Source organism: Mesoplodon mirus, assembly GCF_964341445.2.
Source record: "Mesoplodon mirus genome assembly, chromosome: 4".
NCBI lineage: Eukaryota > Metazoa > Chordata > Mammalia > Artiodactyla > Ziphiidae > Mesoplodon > Mesoplodon mirus.
Window position 1 is genome coordinate 80,887,781 of NC_138979.1, and position 25,568 is coordinate 80,913,348.

Here is a 25,568-nt window from a genome sequence, read left to right on the forward strand (position 1 = left end):
CCAGTGAGTCAGGAACAAATGCATGCCCATTTTACGGATGGAAAAAGACTCGGGGAGATGGACTGACTGGCCTAGGGTTCCTTAGCAAGGGCAGGGCCAACATGTACACCTAGGCCTGTTTCGCCCCCAAAGTCCCTGCTGTTAATACTAAATGCCAGGCAGCAGAATAGCAGCCCAGTTAAGCCAGGCCACGTCGCAGCTTCTCCACTTTCCTAGCTCTGTGACCTTGGGCAAGTCAACCTCTCTGAGCCTGCATCCCCTCCCTTGTAAAGTGGGGAGTGTCCATCCCATAGGGTTGTTTGAAGATTCAGTGAGTTAATTCCTGTGAAGTACTAAGGACAGTGAGTGTCCAGTGTCCAGTGTTGGTGTCACTATTATCCCAAAGCAAGAAGGGTTGAGTGAGACGGTGGGTGAAAGGAGAGGGGAGAGGGCCACGTGGACCCTGGAAGCTCGGGAGGGAGGTGAACCGAGAAAACCAGAGAGTGAGCATGTACACCAATCCCAAGCCGAGGAGGAAGCTAAAAATAGGAAGGGAAAACTTTCTAGAGCCCTGTTCTTAAGCAGGCTCCCAGAGAGAACACAGGAGTCCGGGCTTTGGAAGGAAGAACCATCCTGGAAGGGACAAAACAAGGCTGGGACATTGCCACGCATCTTACCCAGTCACCCAAATTGATAGGCCTCTCAGCCTCACTAGAAAGTAGGATGAAATGCATACTCATGCAAGGGGTGGGAACCAACGAGGGCTGTCGGCACTTGGCCAGCACAGAAGAACAGATTATTGAGAAGCCAGGGCCAGGGCACACGGGAGAGAAAAAAAAATCTCATTCACCATCAGATGAAAAAGCTGTGGCACTGGCCAGAAAAGAGTCTTGGTTTGGAATTTGTTCAGGACCCTAAAATTAACCAGCTGGAATTCTTTTCCAAGTACCATGCTACTAGTTGCCCTCAGTGAACATGGAAATTTGCATTTCATCATGAATATGGAACACAGAGCGTGAGCTAAATGATTCCCAAGAAGCAGCTTCATCTTACTCCGCAGGCTGGGTTTGGAGCAGAGACACTTCTGTGCCAGCTCAGCCGAGGCCAGTCAGCCTGGAGGTAAACGCATTAGCAGATGGAGCTGCGGACCCCTCTCCGTGCTCCACCACCCCTGCTTACCGAGAACCCATCTGAGCCAGGCCAGAGTGGGGCTCATCAGAGCAATGCCAGCGCGGAGGGTGGAGCCGGAGTTTGCACGGACTGGGGGGAGGGGGGGCACTTGGTCTCAGACAGCAGGCTGACTTGGCATTCAAACTGGCTCTGCCTGTCGCTGTGTGGTCTCCCTTGGATTTTTTGAACCTTGGATTCCTTCTTTGTAAAATGGAATTATGAGTACCTACCTCCCAAGGCCATTACAGAAATCCAATGAGCTAACGCTCATAAATTGCCTTGCACACGGAGCCCTGGCGCCCTGGCAGCATGGAGAGGCCACCAGAAATGGCCATCTCCTCCCTTTGCAACTGCCCGTGTTCCTTGATTCATTGGATAGCTCTTTCGTGATCGCGGGTGCTGGGGTGATGCGACAGAGATCTGTACACACTCCCTTGCATTCTTGTTGGCGAGATGGGTCCCTAACCAAGCAGTTACATCAGCGAAATGTCCCATGTGACAGCAACATGAAGAAAGGGTTCACGGGTCAAAGGACCCGAGAGAGATGCACTCTGGATTGGGGGATGGTGGGGAGAGGCTTTCCTCTCCGGTGGGGTCAGCGGGGACCTTGGACTAGTTCACCTGCGTGAATCCGGAGAACGGGCCGTGCAAGGATGTGGGGAGAGCGTTCTCCACAGGGAACGGTGAGTGCAGAGGCCCTGGCACAGCAGCAGCCCAGAGAGTGTGGGCCGCAGGAAGCCAGGTGCATGGATCAGGGTGCAGGGTGAGGCCACAGGCAGCTGGAGCAGGACAGGCCTTGTTATTCTAGTTACCATAGGAAGCTGCTAGCAGGCTCTGAGCATGGGGAGACGGGCTGGACTCTGGTTTTAAAGGAATCATTCCAGCAAAGAGCGGGATCACTGCGGGGAAGAAAGGCCGTCAGGGGCTGCGGCACAAAGCCAGTCAGAAGTGGGAGGGCAGTGGCAGAGCCAGAGGTGGCACGAATGCCGGGCTTTGGGGTTCAGTGTGAAGGTGGAGCTTTCGGGCGCGAGAGAACTTGAGAGCGGACCAAGGTGTTGCCTCCAGGTGTGTGGGCTCAGCACCCGGGGAAGCTGTGGTGTCATTTACCGAGCCCGGGAGGACCACAGGAGGAGCAGGTCCGGGACCCCGACCTCCAAATCTTACTTTAGAACACGTTAGAAAGCACATGCAGCTGGATTGTTCTTAATTTTTAAATTTAAATGACAAAACTTCCAAGAAAAACTTCTTAAGAAGTGCAGCGCTCACAGAATAAACCTCCCAAAGGGAAATGTGTTACATTTGAACGAGCCAATTGCAAAGCCGTGGTTGGTAAGAGGACTGGCAGGGGTCTCCCAGCTGTCACTCAAGGGATAAAGACATCTGAAGGCCACGACCCAACAGAATCTTGGGAGCCTGGTGGGTTGGGTGGCCCAGGACAGCTGGCTTCACTAAGATTGGGCTTTACGGCAAATACCCAATTACGCATGGACCAAAGTTCTGATCCTGATGAGGACAACGATGCTAAAATTTGAAAAAAGGAAGTTAAAGGAATAGGAGGGAAGCCTGAGAGGGGCATACTTACTCCCCACAGCTACCAGATGATGTGCTGGAGCCCCTGTGGGCTGGAACAAGTCCCCTTCAAGTGGTGGCCCTGCCACTTGCTGGCTGCAGGACCTGTGGCCTGTTTCCTCATCTGCCAAATGAAGCTGGTGGTCCTGCTGCAGATGTTCTTGGGAAGACAGGCAAAAATGAGAGAGAACACGGAAGGAAGCACCAAGGAAACCACAGACCCCAACTAGTGTCAGCCCCACCCCATCTCATCCCCCCAGCTCACACCACCTTCACGGACTCCCTCCTCCAGCAAGCCTGCTTGGGGCAGCTCCCACACCAGGATGGCCCCTGCACCCGCCCACTCCCCAGCTGACCGATGAGATCCGGAGAGAGGGTGCCTTGATGGAAAGGCCCACCCTTAGCCTCACATACCTGTCTCCCACCAGACACTCAGGGTGGGGACGCTGCTTGGTTCACGGTCCTTTACCATGTGCTCATCTCTTGAATATGGCCCAAGAATCACATCTCTTTGGTCTGATTGGCCTTACTTAGACTCTTAAAACAATTCAAGGGCGCTTCCCTGGTGGCACAGTGGTTGAGAGTCCACCTGCCGATGCAGGGGACACGGGTTCGTGTCCCGGTCCGGGAAGATCCCGCATGCCGCGGAGCAGCTGGGCCCATGAGCCATGGCCACTGAGTCTGCGCGTCCAGAGCCTGTGCTCCACAATGGGAGAGGCCACAGCAGTGAGAGGCCCGCGTACCACACACACACACAGAAAAACAATTCAAGAGTTCTTTATCCAGCTCCCACATGGGCTGAAGAAGCTTGGTGTTCTGGCCAGTGGTCAGTGGGAACCCCTGGCACCAACCAGGAGTCTAAGGACCCCTAATCGCAGGGAGGTGCCCCTTGTCCCTGGGACACCTCCTGAATCAGTGGGACCAAAGACTCTACCACCTGATTCAACAGCTCCCTCTTAGCTACCTTCCCCACCTTTCCAGGCTTTTCAGTACCTTTGACCATTTAATCCTTTCCTGCCTCTGCCGTGGGTTTGGTGCAAGAGCCCTGAAGGAGAGGAACAGAAATGAACACACTCAGAAGGTCCCAGAAGGATGGACTTAATTAAGAAACTGCAACGGGCAGCAGGTGTGCAAGGCATGATGTGCTGGGGGCAAGGGTGTCTCTGGAACCGGGGGACGCAATCCCAGGCAGCCTGGATCCCCGAGGCCGAGGCAGGCATGTCGCCGGGCATCACTCCATCCTTGCCCAGAGCAGTGCTGGGAAGGCTCACAGATTCTTCCGCATTTGAACTCCTCCTGCCCGCTTCGACTCTCCCTCCCGCAGGAAGCAGAGCCCTCCCCAGGCCGGCCCCTTTAGCCAGAGCAAACTGTCTGCCCAAGCAGATCTGCCGGGGGAGAACAAAGACATGCTCGGAAAGGTCTGCTGCAAATGGTCTGGGGCCTGGGTCTCAAGTTCACTCCAAGCTCCTTTTGTGCACAAGTCCAGCAACAGTATCCGCTGTCTCCGGGGCTGGGCACTTTATTAACATGGGTGAACTGGCTGGGGCTGAGGGGGACACCCCTGAAAGCAGGCCTCTAAAGGGTTTAAGAGGGCTGGAAATGGGTGGAGAGGCCATCCCCAAAGCACGCCCTCAAGGAAGCAGTGCAAGTGCTTGGTCCACTGGAACAGCCCCACCCTGCCCAAGGCCAAGCCCTCACCTGGGGGCAGGGTGTGTGTGCCTTGGGTTGGGTGGGCCTGGATGACCAGGGATGGGCAGTGGTGTGGGCAGGGGGACACCTGGGCAGAGGGAAGAGCCCAGGCTCCAGGACCAGACCTGGCCCAGGATCCCAGCCCTGTCACCCACCTACTGACTGTGTGACGTAAGGAAATGAGGGAGTGAGGATTTTAAATTCTTCAAACATTCTTCCAAGGAATTTTGAGAACTTTAAATGAAACAGTCAGATAATTTAAATGGAGTAGTCCTGTGTTGGGGGAATCACGTACCTGCCTCATCTTCATGGTTGGGGGTGACGTGTGATCATTCTCAGCCTCAGCTCTCTCAGCCACGAGGGATGATGACCGCGTGTCCTCACGTGGTCTTCCTGCAGACAAAATGCCTACGCCCGCACCTGCCCTGAACTTGCAGTTCCTTTGACCATTTTCACAACAGCCCTACCAGGCGGATGCCATCGACCTGGTTTCCACATGAACCCCATGCCACCCACCTGCTCCTCCCTTGAGGAGCCCCAAAACAGGGGTGGCATCAAGCCAAGGCTCTGGTCCTGGGGGAAGCAGGGGGCCAGACCCCCACCTGGAGGCTGGGCAGGTAGGGGGACCTCAACAGACCCTGAAGAGAAAGAGGATGGGAAAGAAGGTACGCCAGACCTGAAGCCTGAGAGGCTTGGGGTCGAAGGAGGAGACGGCCCTGGCTGCCTGTGGGGTCTCGGCTGGGTCACCCCAGTCCAGGGGTGGCCATCAGCTTTCCCAGGTTGGGGTCGGCCTTGTTGGCAATCCCAGACATGATCCAGCTGCTGGTGTGGACCCCACTCCCAAATGCATGGGGACTGGAGTCTCCAGCCAGTGCCATAACAGCTACGTGTTCTGGACACCTTCCGTGTGCCAGGTGCCCTGCCAAGTGTTTGATCCAAGGACTGATTTGTCACAGCAGAGCCCCCTTCCCGCCGCCTCCTCCCCGAAGCTCAGGGGACTGGAATCCTGGGCTCCATCAGAGGGGCTTGGTCAGCAGGGCTCCCAGGTGGCCCTCAAGTCAAAGCCGGGGGCCTGGACCACCAGGGACCAATGCCAAGATGAGCCGGGCAGGGCAACTCCAGCATCTGCCTTGGTGAGTTGACACATCCTGCCCTTTGCTAATGGTCAGGGTGGAAGGGGGTGGAGAATCCCTCCAGGAAGTGCCCAGGCCCCTCCCTCTGGGTGCTGACTGGGTCTAACCTTCCCTTCTCTCTCTCTTCGGTCCTTGCACAGACACCGACTGGTGCTTCCCCTGTGTATCCGGTCATGGTGTGGGTTTGGGGACACATTCATTTAGTCCACACACATTCAGTGAGGCCCTATGCCGTGTCTGGGGCTGTGCGTGGTGTTGGGGACACAGCAGTGCTCCCAGGAGATGAGTGTGGCCGCCCTCCCTGGATGACTTACACAGGATGTAACAGAGTGGGGAGGGGATGAGGACGGCGGCGGCGGGAAATGGCCCTGTGCTGGTCCTCACATTGCTTACCTTGTTCTCTGGCCTTGAGGCAGTCACACGCTGCCCCTGAGCCTCTCTCTCTAGTCCTGGGGAAGGACTAGGACTGGGTCACTGGGCCCTCGGGAGAATAAGATAACACCAGTCAACGGCACTTGGGTGACAGTCGGAGAAGCCATTGAACAAGGTAGGGGACAAGCTCGGCCTTTAGAGGCGGGAGGAGCCGCGTTGGAATCCGCTCCACCATTTAGCTGTGTGATCTTGGGCAAGTTACTTCAAGTCTCTGGGCTTCAGGGTCTCCACTTGGAAAATGGGGATAAATCCGACCTCATGGCAATTTTGTGAGGACTCAATGAGAAAACACAATAAACAACAGGCCCAGAGCCTGGCACCCAGTAACCAACCCTCTGTAGATGGTGGCTTCTGCTCACGGGCCTATCACTCAAGCTGCTTTATTCACTCACACCCAAGTCAAGGCCGTGACCAGGGGCTTCCTTGGTGGCGCAGTGGTTGAGAGTCCGCCTGCCGATGCAGCGGACACAGGTTCGTGCCCCGGTCCGGGAAGATCCCATATGCCGTGGAGCAGCTGGGCCCGTGAGCCATGGCCGCTGAGCCTGCGCGTCCAGAGCCTGTGCTCCACAACAGGAGAGGCCACAGCAGTGAGAGGCCCGCTTACCGCCAAAAAGAAAAAGGCCGTGACCAGCTCGGGGTTCCCAAAGATACATAACATACAGATGCTTTCTAGGGGTCAATATTTCCCCAGGCCCTCCAGGGCTGGAGTTCATTGTATAATTTATGAGGGTAGGGAGAGAATCTTTGTAATTATAGCTCCTTTCAACTATAAAATCAAGACATTTATTAATTAAGCCCATACAAAACTACAAAACCAATAAAACGCAAAGGGACAGCATTAATTTAAGAAATGTGTGATGTTTTGCAGACGCTAAGTGGGCCCTCTCCGTGCGATGGAGGGGGGCGGAGGTGGGAGTGTCCAGGCCAGGCTCTCCCCAGCTCAGCTGCCTGTCATCTGTCCCCCTGCCTTTCAGTCTTCTGACCCTGGGAAGCCCGCCTCGGGTGTGAGTTCCCTCGTCCCCCCGGGGAAGTAGCACTGATTCCTCGGCTCCAATACCCACTCCAGTCCCGGCTTCCTTTCTCCCTCCTGCCCTTCCCAATGACCCAGGATTCGCTTCAGTTGATTGAAAAAGATGTCCATCAATATGAAAACATATAAAAATTTCAATTCTTCTGGAGATCTCAAAGGACTACCCTTCCCACCATACATCTGTTGGCCCCAAGTTCAGGAAACACTGAACTAGGACCTAGTCGGGCGACAGTTAGCTAATCTGATTCCCATCTACACCCACTGTCAGAGCAGAACTCAGGAGGTGAAGGGGACCGTGAGGCTTTGTGCAGGGGACAGTGATGTGATATGGGGTTCAGAGGAGGAGGCAGAGAGGCCCTGGTGGGGGGTTGGGGACCACAGGAGCCCAGAGCAATGTGGGAAGGAGGCAGGGAGGCCCGCAGAGCCTTTATCTCCAGCCTCTCCAGGGCAGGGAGGGCAGGGAGTGGGCTGGGCCTCAGGACAGATCACCAGGCCCAGGCCAGGCTGGTCCATGCTGAGGACCAGCAGCCCCGAGGAGTTGGCCACAGCAGTTAAGGTTTCCCTTGCATGGTGCTTAGCATGGCTGGGCACTGCTCCACCATCAAGTGGGTGACGCTTCCCCCCCCACCCCCCAAGAGGTTAACACCTGACCCAGGTCACAGCAGTCGGGGTGCAGCCTGATCTGAAGTGAGACGTTCTCTCTGGTACCCATGCTGTCAGCCAGGCTGCTATGAGGGCCCTGGATCTCCTCCCCGGGCCTTGGGGCCCTCCTGTGTGAGTCCACTAGGCTCTCCACCCTGCCGCTGCCACCCCAGACCTTGCTGCCTCTTCACCCTCCTGCCTGGTACAGCGAGCCCCAGGCCGGGCCTGGGTACCTCCCTCCCCGGGTGACGCAGCCGGGGACCAGGAACCCGCATGCCTGCCGCAGCATAGCCACCCTTCCAGGAGCTACGATGCTGAAATAATACCATCATGGCTAGTAAATTGCCTCTACTTAATATTTGCCCCAGGCTTCTAAAGCCTCATCATCCTTCCAGTCCGTTCCCTGGAGATTCTAAAAATCCAGCAAATGAAGGGTTAATGCCCGGCAGGCCAGGAAGCCTTGGGGAAGTTTTTCTACTGCCCAGAACTGGCTTCTAACTGCTTTAAATGTCCCCCTGGTCCAGGAGTCCTGCCGACTGGGACCTGAACTCTGGCCTGAGCCCCCAGCCCGCTCATCCTCCAGGGAAGTGAGCACCCCGGTCCTCCTCTCCCCGGATCCCTTCTCTGGGCACCTCACAAGAGAAGGCTTCAAGCCCAGCACCCACGGGGCCCATGCGGAGTCAGGACTCAGAGCTGGAGGTGAAGGAAACCTGGTCCCCGCTGGGAGCCCCACTTTTCCAGGGGGGCATGGTGGCTATGACAACATGGGGGCAACAGAGTATGCCAGGGGCTCTGATGGCATCTGTGGGCACCGGGAAGGGACAGACAGGAACGGGACAGGGACAGCAGGGTCAGAGAAGGCTGCTCAGAAGAAACCAAGCTTGAATTGCATCTTGAGGTTGAACAGGTTTCAAAGGCACGCGGAGGTGAAGGAGGTGGGGAAAGGGGGACGGTGGCCTAGAAGCAGACCCTCAGATATCTGAAGCTGCAGGAGCAGTTTGGGCTGGCTGCAGCCAGGGGCTCAGGGAGACAAAGATGAGTGTGGCCAGCAGGGCAGGTTGTTGCCCACGGCCTCGGACCCAAACCAGCGAGCTTAGAGCTAAGGGTAAAGTCACAGGGGAGCAGCAGAGTGATGCCTGGGCCTTGTGGCTCAGGGCGGACGCTCTTCCTGCCACATGGAGGTGGGAGGGAGGAGAGGCTGGAGCTGGGAGGAGCCTGTGTATCCCTGAAGGATGGCTAGAAGTGACCGTGAAGCAGGGCTGCCCCGTCCACCCTGCGGGGCAGAGAGCCCACCTGGCTGCCTGAGGCCCCTCTTGAGGCTGGGTGGTGGTGGTCAGCACGGCCCCTGGGCCTCCTGCTGGTGGAAGCAGGTGAGGCCAGCCTCTCCCTGCAGCCTCTAGCCCTCTCCTGTGTCCCCGCCCCGTCACACTTCCGGCAGGGACAAGGTGCCTCCAGGTCTCTGGCTCCAGTGTGGGCTCCCAACCAAGGAGAACGGCCCCAGGGGGCAGGGGAGTGACGGCTGAGCCCTCCCAGGGTTGGGTTCAGGTGGTGGCCGAGACAGGCCGTTTGTAGTGGAAATCTGCTGCCCCCTGCAGGACGGTTCTAGAACCATACTCGCTCAGGGCCCTCCATCGGAGAACGGGAGCTGATCCCAAAACACACAATGCAGACCCCAGATGGGTGGCAACAGTGGTCTCCCAGGTGCAGTTCCCCAGCGCCTCAGGATGTCTCAACATCCCCCTTTGATAATATCGACGGATGCCGAGCCCATCAGGGACCCCTCAGGGACCTCACTCAGGCCACCAGAGCCTGACCAAGGGCTCTCATGCGGACTTTGAGTCTGAGGCTTGGAGAGGCAGCAAGGTCGCCCAAGAATGCCAGCTGGTTCAAAGCCAAGTCTGTGCAGCTCACAGACCCACGCCTCCCACTGGTCCTCACACCTTCCCTGGACCCCCGCCCTCTACTCATCTCCTGGCTCTTTTCTCCCTGGTATTTGTCAGACCTTGCGTCTGTCCTCTTATTGTTTGCTTGCCTAGGGTCTGCCTCCCCAGTGCCCCCAGCTAGGAAATCAACTCAAAGAGGGCAGGGCCCCGTCCTTTCTGTGCGTGTCCACACCACCTAGAACAGGGCCCAGCCCACAGGGAGAAACTCTCTCTCATGACTGTCTAGTCCCAGCTGTGTCTCCCCCACCAGACTGGGAGCCTTGTCTCTGTGTTTAGATGGTTCCAGTCCCTGCTGGGCCTTCCTCCTTGGGTTTAATCGCCCAGAGCAGGTTTTGCAGAAGCCCCTTTCCCGGGCTCCCAGGACAGGCAGCTCCAATTATTTGGCCGCCTCCAGGGCGAGGGCTGCTACATCCTAGGTACCCCTGACCTCCCCTCCTCTACCTGCACCCTCCCCCGCTGAGAACTGATGGACGCTGTCTCCTTCCGGGTGGTCCCCGGGGCTCGCAAACCTCTTCCTTTCCCACAGCTGGAGCTCTCACTTACAAACCACATTAACCCTAGGAGCTGCCTGCTTCGTGTGAAACTGAAGGTGAAAAATCCACCTGCCCTACTGCACACAGGGAAGGACCAAAGGAGACAAGGCACCGACTTCCCTGCCCACCTCCTAGACCATCCCTGCCCCCCAAGGCCAACCCAGTGCACGGGGTCAGTGGGGACCATGCTTTAGTGACGACAATTCCCTCTTGGATCACGAAAGACATTAAGAAAAAGACAGCACGTATGAACCCTCTGCAGGGCAGCTCTGGCCCCAAGGAAATGGCTGTCGTTCTGCCCATCTTCGAGGTCGGAAGTCCGTAGGTCAGAGATTTGCCTGTGTTCCACATAAAGCCCGGTCACACGGCACAGAACTGACCAGGAATCCCCAAGACTCAGCCCAGGTTAGGACCCCACCACCAGCAGCAGGGGCAGACCCACCAGGGCCCCCGTTTCTACAGGATAAGGAGCACTTATTCCGATGAGCCATGTCTCTTCCCCACTTCACAAAGCAGAACAAATGCAGGTTGGGAGGTGACATAAGCCCAGTAGTTTTCCAGACTCAAAACGTGATGGAAAGGCTGCCTCCAAGACAAACCTGGTCCTACTCCTTTAAGAGCCACAGGTTGGAACCCAGAGCCACAGATCTGGCAAAGTGCGGGGCCTTGTGTTTCAATAAGTGACCTTTCTGTTGGAGCTAATTGAGAAGGACTTGCCTTGATGCCAGATGTGTGAGGCCCTGCCAGGGAGCGCAGAGGGGCCTGGGCCTGCTCCTTCCAGTAAAAGGCAGGCGTTTTTTGGCAGCGGTCAGTTTAGAAGCCTGGTTGCTATTGTAAATCATAAGCTGATTATTGCACTTGTTCTTAAAATTTCCCAAAGTTGTTCCAGCCGAGCTGTGAGTTGCAACACGATTGTGAGATACGTTTATAGGCAGGAAGACCCCTCAGCTCTTGAGTCTCTGACTCCCACTGCATGCACTAAAACCCCGGCACCACCAGGCGGGCAAGGCTCCCTGCAGCCACGTGTCCTGGGCTGACAGTTACAGGAGTTAAGCCCTCAGCCCTCAGCACACACAAGGGTTTATTTGGTTATCAGCAATTAAGACCTTCACAAAGACTGAAGTTTGGTTTCAGAGTCACCTAAGTATTAGCAAAACCCCTTGGGTCTGGCAAACTTCTCCGCCTCCTCTTCAGACGGCTCTCCAGCCGCGGCTGTGCCACCCTTCCTCTGTCTGGGGCTCGCAGGAGCTGGGCCAGTCCCGGTGCCAAATGCTCAGGTTAACATTTGTGTCAGTGTTTCCATTATAAAGTGCTCTTTTTCCCCCTTCAAGAATATACAACCCAACCGTAAAATCACTCTCAAGGCTGCAGGCTGGCAGACCCGGTGTTCTGATTTCCTCTTGACAGGGGGCTGCGGGACCCCTGCTGATGGGCACCTGATGGGTACGGGTCTCCCCGGGATCCTCCCCGCCCGGCACGACCAACATGGAAATTGAGGGCGGCTCTGCTCAGCCACTGGCGGCAACTCATCAAGTGCAGGGACTCGGGCTAAGACGACTGCTGCTGGGCCGGGGGACCGTCAGCCTCAGCTACTCAGAGAAAATCTAGAACGTGTGGTGAAAGGACCCGGACCCGACAACACAACTGGGCCTGGGTAGGGGGAAGAGACGCAACTTTAAAAGGCTCCCTTTCACAAGCTGTCAATCTTGATGACCCAGCAACCAAAGGGAGGGAGACGAGGCAGGCACAGTCGCGGGTCACGCCAATGCAATGCAACGTGTTCGCCCAATTCTAAAAATCCTTAGTAACACTTTTTAATATACAAGAATCAAAAGTACAGCAGTTTTACAATGTAGGAAAATTTAATACATACTATATAAACAACATTATTTACATCAGAAATCACTAGGACAGTGGCATTTTTCACAAATATAAATTAATGTTTAGTCAACAGGTTTTAAAAGTCCACAATTTTACAATAAAGAAAAACCATCTGTCCCCAACCGAGTGGGACACAGATGGACTAAAGCAGCCTGGACCCTTGGCCTGGCTCTCCTCGCCCGACACAGCAGCCCTCGGATGAGCCAGAGGAGCGAGCGCTGGCGCTGGGCCCCGGGCCCCCGCTCCTGCTGACGCACTGGTTTTGGTCTGTAGGACTTCAGTGTCACTGTGTGAATTCATAACTGAATCGTGTTTGCACCATGCACCCTGATGCGGCTCTCAGACTTCAGGCTAGAGTGTCTGCAGCAGGACGTGAGAAGTGTTCTGGGTTCCCATCAAAGAGCGTTACGGAATGCCTAAAAGGAAGGGGAGACCGGGGCCAGCGATGGATGGCGGGGACGAGTCTGGAGTTACCGTGTCCTCTGCCAGGACTAGGACATACATGTAAATCCGGGTTTCTGTTCAGGTTCCGGGTTCTGTTCAACTTCCCTCTTCCTCAGCCCCTGCTCTTTCTACCTAGTAACTAAATCTTTCAAAGCTAGGCTCCATGGAACACCATCCTCACAGATTCCAGGGGCAGCTTCTCCCATCCACAAGTGAGAGAATTCCTACCTGTGCAAATTTCTGGTTTTGATATAAGCATACAGTATTCATACTGATTCAGGACAAGGAGGAAATGCCTCCTTTCTCCCAACCCACCCTTCAAACATACTCCGACACCTAAAATAGATGCTTTTATGGGGATACTGTACTTTTCATAATGAATTTAACACTGACCTGGCTGACATTGCCTTTTGCTACATCATATGGCACGAAAAATCCTGAATGTGAACAAAAGGAAGTTCCTTCTTCCTCATGATGAGACGTCTTTGGGAATAACTCACATCTCCTACCAACAACTTCATGGGGAAAAAAAAAAAAACCTTGGTGAGCATTGAAATGCAGGCCCTCCAATTCCTCCTCCTGGCCTCCTCTAACTGAAAGGACACGACCCAACTTCCCACAGGGGAAGCCGTGCTGGGGCCCACCCTGCCCACCTCCAGGGCCTGTGGACGGCTCAAGGATCTGCAAGCCAGGCTGCCCGTCCCCTTGGGCCTGAGCAAGTCAAACACAAGTAGTGTCAGCACTGTTGGCAAGAAGCCCAACCTGTGGCCAAAGCAGAGGCACGATTTCCTATCTAACCCCACGGAGCAGTCTCACACGTCCTCACTGGGGTGACGGTGGCCGGGGACTCCTCTGTGGTCCCTTGGGGCTGTGCTCCGGGCACGTGTCGTACAAGCCCAGGGTGAACAACGCCAAGTACCAGGAGGAGAAACAGATCAGGAGGTGGTGGGCCCACTGAGCTCCCCACACGAGCTGTGCGGACCCAGACTCTCACGTGGACCTCAGCACAGGCGAGCCCAAGGATGCTCTGGGAAGCAGAGTGTGACGGCCCCCCAAAGCCACCTCTGCTTCCCTGGTGAGGCAACAGTAAAGGCATCAATGGTGCTGCCCAGGACACCAGCACGTAAGTGACCATGACTTTATGACGTCCCCTCAGGTCAGTGCGGGGAGCTTAACCCTGTATATGCCCAGTGGAAGGGTTTCCAGCAGCTCTGAGCCTGGACACATATAGGCACACTGTATGTTCAAGTCAGCTATTCTGTCTCCATCTAGAAAGGCCTTTGGATACTCTAACAATTACTGGCAAGTTATATTTAAAGTGAACAGAACGGAAGGCCCCAGAACCAGTAAAATGAAAGGAGCCTCCTTAACGTATGTAACCAACTTGCCTCCCTTCCTGATTCAATTCAACTCTAGTCTGACTCTATCTACAGCTCAGTTACCCTGTCCTTGGATGTTTCCTGTTTTGGAAAAAAAAAATGAACTGAGGTTTACACTTAACTTGACTTCATTCTAAAAGATACTGAGTTCAATTCTAATGATCTCCAACTAGCAGTGGAAACGTGTTCACCACAGGCAACTTGTGTCTGTCCACCCACCACGTGAGCGGCAGGAGATGTGTGACTCTGCGGAATCTTACCTCTTCAAGCTGGGCGAAGGGAACTCCGACACAGCTGCGGATGGTGACCAGCTGCCACACTGGCCCTCCCCCACTTGCCACACTACCAACCCCCAGGCTGGGAAACCCGTCCGCCCCTCCCCAGCGGCCCGCCCTGGTGCTGCCAGCAACCAGCTCGTCAGAAGGCCTGCTCCCTCGGCCCCCTCCTCGCCAGGCCCAGGACCGTTACTGCTCATCCCAGGAATCGGAATCCACCAGGGATTCCAGTGCCCTGGCCACACACACCCAGCCCTCGCCCCGCCTGCTCTGCGTGCAGCCCACTCCCAACCAAACAGGACCCACGCCCACGTCAATGCTGCCCAACTCACAGTCCTCAGAAGTCAGCTGCACAGGCCCTACTTTCCCTGGCACAGGGGACAAACAAGGCCCACCCGGGAGACCAAACCTTTGAAATGTACAGTGTGGGAAAACTTAGTGTTGGTGGGGAAGCGGCTGCTGTGGAAATGTTTCCCCCTCTGTCCCCCAGGCCCCCAGCACCACAGGTGTCACATGATGAGGCCGAGTGTCACTTCTCCCAAGAACACATTTGAGGGGGGTACCTGATCCCCTTCAAGTCCTATGATGCGAGACCCCACCCGCTCGTCCCCACGCCCCGCTCCCCATCAGCAGCATCCGTCACGTCATGGTGAACCAAACCCCGTGCTGTCCAGCAGGTCCCGGCAGCCTTCATGTGCACGCGCCTTCCCCGACCACGCGCCAAGGTCCAGGGCGCGCCAGCCCTGGTGATAAAACATTCATGACTCTAAGATCCTTTCTTCCTTCACTGGGGAACAGGCCGTGAAGCTGGTAGACAAAACGTCATCTCTTCCTCCTAGCACCCATCAAAGTGGGAGGCCAGGACAAGGCTGGAATGGGATGGGGTGCCCAAGTGCGGGAGTGGTGACCCAAATCAAAGCTGGACCGAGCGAAAGGCCCCCCACTCCCTGAAGTGCTCCCTCAGTGGCGAGCTGACAGCAGCAGCGTGTCCAGAAACGCCATCACTGGTCTAGATAACTGGCTCCTGTGGATCAGACCAAAAACATCCAGGTGCTTAAAGACTCTTGCACGCCCCTTCTTTCCAAACTATCTTTATGTTTTTCTAACATTCCAGTTATAATCTGGGTTGTTTTTCTGTTCTAGTGATCTCTCTAAAGGAGACCGATGATCCAGGGGTGACTTGGAATCGTGAGGAGATTTCTGAGAAGGGGGCGAGCGAGGATCTGAGACTGCGGGGTGCAGCGGGGGGAGGGGCTGCTTATACTCCCCCAATTTGTCTGTGTGGAAAGAGCGGTGATGGTCCGAGGGTCCCTGGCCGTGGTAGCCCATAGGAGGGCGGTGATCAGACATTCGTCGGAAATCCTGCTGGTGGTAATTTTGAGGCCTGAATTCATCGGATCGCCTCCGTTTGGAGTCGTGATGGTGCCTGAAACAGAGATACAAGGATCAGCTGGAGACCAAAGCCAGATTCCCACCCCTCCTCCGTCACCCACTGGCTCTTCTTCATCCACTCATATTTAAGGCCGCTTCCAGAAACTTAGAGGCAAATACTTACATTACTAGAAATCGAAAAAAACAAAACTAAAGTAGTAACAAAGGGCTATTTTATACTTATTGGCAAAACACAGCCTATGAAATGACATAAGCCTCATCAAGTCTGCAGTGAAACAAGTACACACTTGAATCACTGATGGCTTTGTAAACTCACATTCCCTTCAGGAAAACTGGCAAGATCTACAAACATCCTCATGTTCCTCAACCCAGCCCAGGAGAAAAAGAGCCACAGAAATTATTTTGTAAGTTATTAGTAACAGCAAAAATTATAACCTAAATATGCAACAGCGAGTGCAGGGTTAATTAAATTATTTTAAAATGTACTCAATGTGAAGAATATTAAAATTTTTGGTCAGGACCATGGCAAACTGCTTGTTATACTATTAACAGAGAATCTGTATAAGTCAACAACAAAAAGACAAACAATACAATTCAAAAATGGGCAAAGGAGCTGAAAAGACATCTCTCCAAAGGAGATACACAAATGGCTACTAAGCACATGAAGAGATGTTCGACATCTTTAATGGGCATTAATCACCAGGGAAATGCAAATCAAAACTACCATGAGATACCATGTCATACCCATTAGGATGGCTACATTCAAAACACTAAAAATAAATGTTGGCGAAAATGTGGGAAAATTGCAGTTCTAACACATAGCTGGTTGGAATGTAAAATAGGTCAGCTGCAGTAGAAAACATTCTGGTGGTTCCTTAAAAGTTAAACATAGGACTGCCACTGACTAACAATTCCAATCCTAGGTATATACCCCAAAAGCACTGAAAACAGATATTCAAACAAACACTTATATACCATGTTCACAGTAGCACTATTCACAAGAGCCAAAAGGTGGAAAAACTCTAGTGCCTATCAATGGATGAATGGATAGACAAAATGGTGCATGTACATACACTGGAACATTATTCACCCACGAAAAGAAATGAAGTACTGATACATGCTACGATGTGGATGCACCTCTAAAACATTATGGTAAATGTCAAAAATGCCAGTCACAAAAGGCCACATACTGTATGATTCCATTTATGCAAACTATCAAGACTAAGTAAGTCCACAGAAACAGAATGCAGAAGATTGGTGGTTGCCAGGAGCTAGGGAGAGAGAAGAATGGAGAGTGACTACTTAGTGGTTACAGAGTTTTCTCTGGGGTGATGAAAGTGTTTTGGAACTTGACAGAGGCGGTGCTTGCATAACATAGTGAATGTACTAAATGCCTTTGAATTGTTCACTTTAAAATAATTAATTTATGCTATGTGAATTTCACCTGAATAAAAGAGAGGGAGGGAGAGGGGAAGGGAGGAAGGGAGAGAGGTAAAGAGAGAGACTGCCCATGTTCCAGCCAAGATGGAGTGACAGGGGCTACACTCACTCTCCTGCTGAAACAATCAGAAAGGGACAAAATGTATGGAACAATGGTTTTCAAGACACCAGGTGTCACGTAACAAAGAACCGCGATCCCTATGCGATGAGAAACTAATGAGATAAGCCTTACAAGCACCGGCTCAGGAGAAGCCCAGACTTCCTGAGTTGGGGTGGAGGTGTTCAAAGTGTAGAATGCAAGAGAAGCAAGTACTACAAAGAGAAAGAAGTTCAAAGACCAGCAAAGGTTCCCCCTCGAGTGTTCAGCTGGATACTGCTCAGGGTGTATATGTGAGGAAACTACCCAAAGGCCAGGAGAAAAAAACACTGAGAAGGATGAGATGCCAGTGCTCTGTGCTCACACAGAGTTGGAACAGTGCCTGTTCTCTTCTCACCAGCCAGATGGGAAAACCTCAAGATCCAAGGGGCACTGGTAGAGTACCATGAGAGTCCTTGCCTCGGTGGTGGGAAATCATGAGCCTTTGCCTGAGCACTGCTCCAGTTCTGCCTAACAAATCCTAACAACAAGATCTGAAAGAATCAAACTGTTTCCAAGTAACCTAACTGTGTTTCATAACAAAGCTCCAGAACGTTTATAGGAATACAAAAATGTCCAGCACTTAACTAGGTATCTAATCAAAAACTACCCAGCATAGAGAAATAATAGCAAAAATAAACAAATGGGACCTAATCAAACTTACAAGCTTTTGCATAGAAAAGGAAACCATAAACAAAATGAAAAGACAACCTATGGAATGGGAGAAAATATTAGCAAACAATGCAACTGACAAGGAGTTGATTTCCAAAATATACAAACAGCTCATACAACTCAGTAACAAAAAAAAAAACAAACAACCCAATCAAAAAATGGGCAGAAGAACCAAACAGACATTTCTCCAAAGAAGACATACAGATGGCCAGTAGGCACACGAAAAGATGCTCAACATCACTAATTATCAGAGAAATGCAAATCAAAACTATAATAAGGTATCACCTTACACTGGTCAGAATGGCCATCAATAAAAAGTCTACAAGTAACAAATGCTGGAAAGGGGTGGAGAAAAAGGAATCCTCCTGCAACTGTTGGTGGGAATTTAAGTTGGTGCAGCCACTATGGAAAACAGTACGGAGGAGGTTCCTTAAAAAACTAAATATAAGAGTTGCCATGTGATCCAGCAATCTCACTCCTGCCCATATATCTGGACAAAACTATAATTCAGAAAGAAACATGCACCTCTATGTTCATAGCAGGACTATTTACAATAGCCAGGACATGGAAACAACCTAAATGTCCACTGACAGATGAATGGACAAAGAAGATGTGGTACATACACACAATGAAATACTACTCAGCCATAAAAAAGAATGAAATAATGTCATTTTGCTGCAACATGGATGGACCTAGAGATTATACTAGGTGAAGGTAAGTCAGAAAGAGAAAAACAAATACCATATATCATTCGTATGTATAATCTAAAAAAAATGATTCAAAGGAACTCATTTACAAAGCAGACAGAGACTCACAGACACAGAAAACAAACTTATGGTTACCAAAGGGGAAAATATGTGGGGGAGGAATAAATTAGGAGTTTGGGATTAGCAGATACAAACTACCATATATAAAATAGATACACAAGAAGGTCCTACTGTATAGCACAAGGAACTATATTCAACATCCTGTAATAAACCGTAATGGAAAAGAACATGAAAAAGAAGAGAACCAGGAAAATAAGACCCATAATGAGGCAATAATCAATCAATTAAAACTGACCCAAATCATAGAATTAGCAGACAAGGATAGAAATACCATGTTGAAACTGTATACCAGATTTCAAAAGGTCAAAGAGAGACATGGAAGATTAAAAAAAAAAAAAAAGGACCCAAATGCAACTTCTAGAGATAAAACTACAATGTAAGAAATACAAAATATACTATCAATAAATGGGCCTCGAGGCAGATAAGACATTGAAAAAGACAATATTAGTGAACCTGAAGACAAAGCAATAGAAACTTTCCAAATGAAACAGAGAAAACATAATTAAAAAAAATAAACCTAGCATCAGTGAGCTGTGAGACAAATTCAGGCAGCTTACCACAGGTGTAACTGAAATCTTCAAAGCAGAGTGGGGGAACAGAAAAAAGTATTTGAAGAAATAATGGTAAAACATTCTCCAAATCTGATAAAATGATAAAGGTGCAGATCCAAGAATTCCCAAGCACAAGAAACATAAGGAAAAATATACCATGGCACAGTATCATCAAATTGCTAAAAAACAGTGATGGAGAAAAAGACATATCATGTAAAGAGGAGTAAAGAGAAAGATGACAGATGTTTCATCAGAAACAATACAAGTAGAGAAGAGAGGAACATCTTTAAAGTACTGAAAGGAAGTGTCAATCTATAAATTTATACCCAAAAGAAAATACCTTTCATAAGTGAAGACAAAATAAAGATTTCCTCAGACATACAAATGCTAAAAGAATTTATCGCCAGCAGACTCACACTAAAACAAAAGTCCTCCGGGCAGAAGAGAAATGATACAAAATGGAAATACAGATCTACACAAAAGAATGTAGGTAGGGCAAATGCCCACTGGAGTCAGATAAGATGGTACAGAAGGGTGGGGGGTGAGGGGTACAGACCCCTCCTAACAGAGGCTGCTGCTACTCGGCCACAGCTGCTGTGCTAAAGCAGCCTGGTGTTACCAGATCCTCCAAAAGAAGGCAGGACATGGAGGTGTTTATATGAAATTTTCCTGTATTAATTTCAAGGTGCAGTCAAAGCATATCTTTAGCCTAGGGGAAACCAAAGTTGCTAGGAAGCTAAAATACAGCTAAGTCCTGAAATTAAGAAGAATAGATAAAACCTCTTCAGCCCTTCCTGTACTTGCTAACTCTCACAACTACTCCCACAAAGCCTTGGCCCATCATATCATGATATTATATAGCTGTAGAGAAGGGACAACTTCAAAAGACTTTGACCGCTGAACTGTGGGCGCCTAGCATGAAAGGACCACAGGCTGGTACCCACCTAGTGTGGCTGACAGCATAGCACAGAGCTGAATCATTTTGGTTGCAGACTCTAATATTTTATGGCTACCACTTCTCTAGATTTCCTCAGATGATGGCAGAAAACTCCCCCTGCACAAGTGTGATGATGAAACCATAAATGGCTCCTTGGCCCAGAGAATAAAACTTCAAACCTGTAACTTGGCATTCAAGCCCCACCCCCACATCCAACCTGTTCATCTTCTGGGCATCCCTTCCTGGGGGGCCTATCCTTGGCCTGGGCCTGTGATGCCTAGTCCATCTCTCTCTGCTTAGCTGATTCTCCAGGGCCCAAACCAACAATCACCAGCCTCCCCTCTTCCTCAGCCCTCAGGAAAAACTCAAAAATCCATTCTTTCAACTGTCCACTCAGCACACAATGTCAGCTGCCTACATCACGATTTCTCCCCAACACTCTGAAAATGCCTTGATGGCAGAAACACAGCACCAGACTTGGGATCATGCCTGGCACATGGTAAGAATGAGCATCTGATGGATAAATACATTACGTTTCTGTTGCTTGTCTCTCCACCTATAAATAGTAAGCCCCTGGCAGAGGTCAGTGCCTGGTGTCTGAGGGCCCTCTGCATACCGGTCATAATAATCCCTGTGTCCCCGGTGGTCTCGGTCACTGCTGTACTGGTCATAAGGTCTCTTTCTGGAGAGGTTGTTGGGTCGGTAGCTCCCTGAACGGTGGGCGTCCATGTGTCGCCGGTCCCCATAATGGTGGTCCTTGTACCAGTGCTGCTCATACTGATGGTGCCTGTCACCACCCCAGGGTGGATTGTTATTGCCACCACCATAGTTGAACTTTCTTTCCCTCTGCCAGTCGCCTCGATCTGCAGAAAAAGAAATAATGATCTCATGATTCCCAGAACTGGCTGCATTTCACTTCCACTGAAGTTTAAACTGAAAAGGCCTGACATACGTTACAAACACTACATTTCTTCCTTCTTGGCCTTTTTGCTGCTGGTTATCTATCATACAAGTAATGAGTCCAAAATTCTTTCCCCAAAATTTTAAGGCAAAAAAAAATTCACCTTTCTCCTTCTGAAATTTAAGAACCACTGTTTTTCATTGTCTTTCTTTCTTTCTTTCTTTCTTTTTTTACTGCTTTTCATTTTCTACACCTGCTTACCTTCCAACCTGGGGCTTACCCTTAAAATGAGATTTCACTAAAACAAACAAACAACAACAACAAACAAAAAACCCACACCAAACATTAATTTGGAAAAAGGCACTGCTGAGTTTCACAGCCACAAGGTAATACCCTCCATTTACACATCTAAGGTTTATTTACCTGCTGGTACCATCAGCTGTGCCTGGTCCCTGAAAATCTTTCCAGACTATACCTACTGATTCTACTCTTCTTCCTTAGCCCACACCAAAAGAATGGCACTCCTCCTGTAAAAAGTGATTGCTCTAACTCTGGATTCTGTAACTCTCAAGGACAGAGCCAAACTGAAATTTGTATTAGCTTCAGTAAGCCTCCCTTTTCCCCTGAGGAGAAGAATCACACTTATCTGAATCCAAAAAGGCAGTGAAGACACAGAAGTAGAGGAAAGGAGGCTATACTGGGTTGAAATGTGGTCTCCAAAATGTATGTCCACTTAGAACCTCTGACTTGACTTTACTTGAAAATAGGGTCTTTGAAGTTGTAATGATGGATCTCGAGTTGAGATCATCTTGGATTTACAGTGGGCCCTAAATCCAATGACAGATATTCTGTTAAGAGAAAGGCGTATGGAGATTTGGGACAAAGAGACACAGAGAGGAAGACCATGGAGAGATGAAGACAGAGAATGGAGAGACAGTCACAGAAAGATAGATAATATGAAAAGGCAGAGGGTTATGTACCAGATGAAGAAACAGGATAAAACCCCAGAAAAACAACTAAATGAAGTGGAGATTGGCAACCTTCCAGAAAAAGAATTCAGAATAATGATAGTGAAGATGATCCAGGACCTCGGAAACAGAATGGAGGCAAAGATCGAGAAGATGCGAGAAATGTTTAAAAAAGACCTAGAAGAATTAAAGAACAAACAAACAGAGACGAACAATACAATAACTGAAATGAAAATACACTAGAAGGAATCAATAGCAGAATAACTGAGGCAGAAGAACGGATAAGTGACCTGGAAGACAGAATGGTGGAATTCACTGTTGCAGAACAGAATAAAGAAAAAAGAATGAAAAGAAATGAAGACAGCCTAAGAGACCACTGAGACAACATTAAATGCAACAACATTCGCATTATAGGGGTCCCAGAAGGAAAAGAGAGAGAGAAAGGACCCGAGAAAATATTTGAAGAGATTATAGTCGAAAAATTCCCTAACATGGGAAAGGAAATAGCCACCCAAGTCCAGGAAGCGCAGAGAGTCCCATACAGGATAAACCCGAGGAGGAACATGCCGAGACACACAGTAATCAAATTGGCAAAAACTAAAGACAAAGAAAAATTATTGAAAGCAGCAAGGGAAAAATGACAACATATAAGGGAACTCCCATAAGGTTAACAGCTGATTTCTCAGCAGAAACTCTACTAGCCAGAAGGGAGTGGCATGACAGATTTAAAGTGATGAAAGGGAAGAACCTACAACCAAGATTACCCAGCAAGGATCTCATTCAGATTCAATGGAGAAATCAGCAGCTTTACCTACAAGCAAAAGCTAAGGGAATTCAGCACCACGAGACCAGCTGTACAACAAATGATAAAGGAACTTCTCTAAGTGGGAAACACAAGAGAAGAAAAGGACCTACAAAAACAGACCCAAAACAATTAAGAAAATGATAATAGGAACATACATATCGATAATTACCTTAAACGGGAGTGGATTAAATGCTCCAACCAAAAGACACAGGCTCGCTGAATGAATACAAAAACAAGACCTATATATATGCTGTCTATAAAAGACCCACTTCAGACCTAGGGACACATACAGACTGAAAGTGAGGGGATGGAAAAAGATATTCCATGCAAATGGAAATCAAAAGAAAGCTGGAGTAGCAATACTCATATCAGATAAAATAGACTTTAAAATAAAGAATGTTACAAGAGACAAGGAAGGACACTACATAATGATCAAGGGATCAATCCAAGAAGAAGATATAACAATTATAAATATATATGCACCCAACATAGGAGCACCTCAATACATAAGGCAACTGCTAACAGCTATAAAAGAGGAAATGGACAGTAACACAAGAATAGTGGGGGACTTTAACACCTCACTTACACCAATGGTCAAATCATCCAAACAGAAAATTAATAAGGAAACACAAGCTTTAAATGACACAACAGACCAGATAGATTTAATTGATACTTATAGGACATTCCATCCAAAAACAGCAGACTGCACTTTCTTCTCAAGTGCGCACAGAGCAGTCTCCAGGATAGATCACATCTTGGGTCACAAATCAAGCCTCAGTAAATTTAAGAAAACTGAAATCATATCAAGCATCTTTTCTGACCACAACGCTATGAGATTAGTAATCAATTACAGGGAAAAAAACGTAAAAAACACAAACACATGGAGGCTAAACAATACGTTACTAAATAACCAAGAGATCACTGAAGAAATCAAAAAATACCTAGGGACAAATGACAACAAAAACACGACGATCCAAAACCTATGGGATGCAGCAAAAGCATTTCTAAGAGGGAAGTTTATAGCAATACAAGCCTACCTCAAGAAACAAGAAAAATCTCAAATAAACAATCTAACCTTACACCTAAAGGAACTAGAGAAAGAAGAACAAACAAAACCCAAAGTTAGTACAAGGAAAGAAATCATAAAGATCAGAGCAGAAATAAGTGAAATAAAAACAAAGAAAATAGCAAAGATCAATAAAACTAAAAGCTGGTTCTTTGAGAAGATAAAATTGATAAACCATTAGCCAAACTCATCAAGAAAAAGAGGGAGAGGACTCATCAATAAAATTAGAAATGAAAAAGGAGAAGTTATAACAGACACCACAGAAATACAAAGCATCCTGAGAGACAAGCAACTCTATGCCAATAAAATGGACATCCTGGAAGAAATGGACAAATTCTTAGAAAGGTATAAACTTCCGAGACTGAACCAGGAAAAACAGAAAATATAAACAGTCCAATCGCAAGTACTGAAATTGAAACAGTGATTAAAAATCTTCCAACCAACAAAAGTCCAGGACCAGATGGCTACAGAGGTGAATTCTATCAAACATTTAGAGAAGAACTAACACCCATCCTTCTCAAACTCTTCCAAAAAATTGCAGAGGAAGGAACATTCCCAAACTCATTCTATGAGGCCACCATCACCCTGATACCAAAACCAGACAAAGATACTGCAAAAAAAGAAAACTACAGACCAATATCACTGATGAATATAGATGTAAAAATCCTCAACAAAATACTAGCAAACAGAATCCAACAACACATTAAAAGGATCATACACCATGATCAAGTGGGATTTATCCCAGGGATGCAAGGATTCTTCAATATACGCAAATCAATGTGATACACCATATTAACAAATTGAAGAATAAAAACCATATAATCATCTCAACAGATGCAGAAAAAGCTTTTGACAAAATTCAACACCCATTTATGATAAAAACTCTCCAGAAACTGGGCATAGAGGGAACCTACCTCAACATAATAAAGGCCATATATGACAAACCCACAGCAAACATCATTCTCAATGGTGAAAAACTGGAGGCATCTCCTCTAAGATCAGGAACAAGACAAGGATGTCCACTCTCAACACTATTAGTCAACATAGTTTTGGAAGTCCTGGCCACGGCAATCAGAGAAGAAAAAGAAATAAAAGGAATACAAATCGGAAAAGAAGAAGTAAAACTGTCACTGTTTGCAGATGACATGATACTATATATAGAGAATCCTAAAAATGCCACCAGAAAACTACTAGAGCTGATCAATGAATTTGGTAAAGCTGCAGGATACAAAATTAATGCACAGAAATCTCTGGCATTCCTATACACTAACAATGAAAGATCAGAAAGAAAAATTAAGGAAACAATCCCATTCACCACTGCAACAAAAAGAATAAAATACCTAGGAATAAACCTACATAAGGAGGTAAAAGACCTGTATGCCAAAAACTATAATACACTGATGAAAGAAATTAAAGATAACATAAACAGATGGAGAGATATACTATGTTCTTGGATTGGAAGAATCAATATTGTGGAAATGACTATACTACCCAAAGCAATCTACAGATTCAATGCAACCCCTGTCAAATTACCAGTGGCATTTTTTACAGAACTAGAACCAAAAATCTTAAAATCTGTATGGAGACACAAAAGACCCCAAATAGCCAAAGCAGTCTTGAGGGAAAAAAATGGAGCTGGAGGAATGAGACTCCCTGACTTCAGACTATACTACAAAGTTATAGTAATCAAGACAATATGGTACTGGCACAGAAACAGAAATATAGATCAATGGAACAGGATAGAAAGCCCAGAGTTAAACCCACACACCTATGG

The 25,568-nt window shown here is 49.1% G+C and overlaps 1 protein-coding gene across 7 annotated transcripts in view; it reads right to left on the bottom strand.

Moving 5' to 3' along the window:
* Window positions 1–11,963: 11,963 nt before the first annotated feature.
* CHD2 (chromodomain helicase DNA binding protein 2) overlaps window positions 11,964–25,568 on the bottom strand; it is a 122,477-nt gene continuing 108,872 nt past the window's right edge. For all 7 annotated transcript variants that reach the window (XM_082617122.1, XM_082617125.1, XM_082617120.1 and 4 more), the window contains 2 exons: window positions 20,671–20,917; window positions 11,964–15,525 (listed from right to left, as the gene is read on the bottom strand). In XM_082617122.1, the coding sequence (XP_082473248.1) occupies window positions 15,192–15,525; window positions 20,671–20,917 (581 nt within the window). In that variant the 3' untranslated portion in view covers window positions 11,964–15,191. The remainder of the gene's footprint in view (window positions 15,526–20,670; window positions 20,918–25,568) is intronic.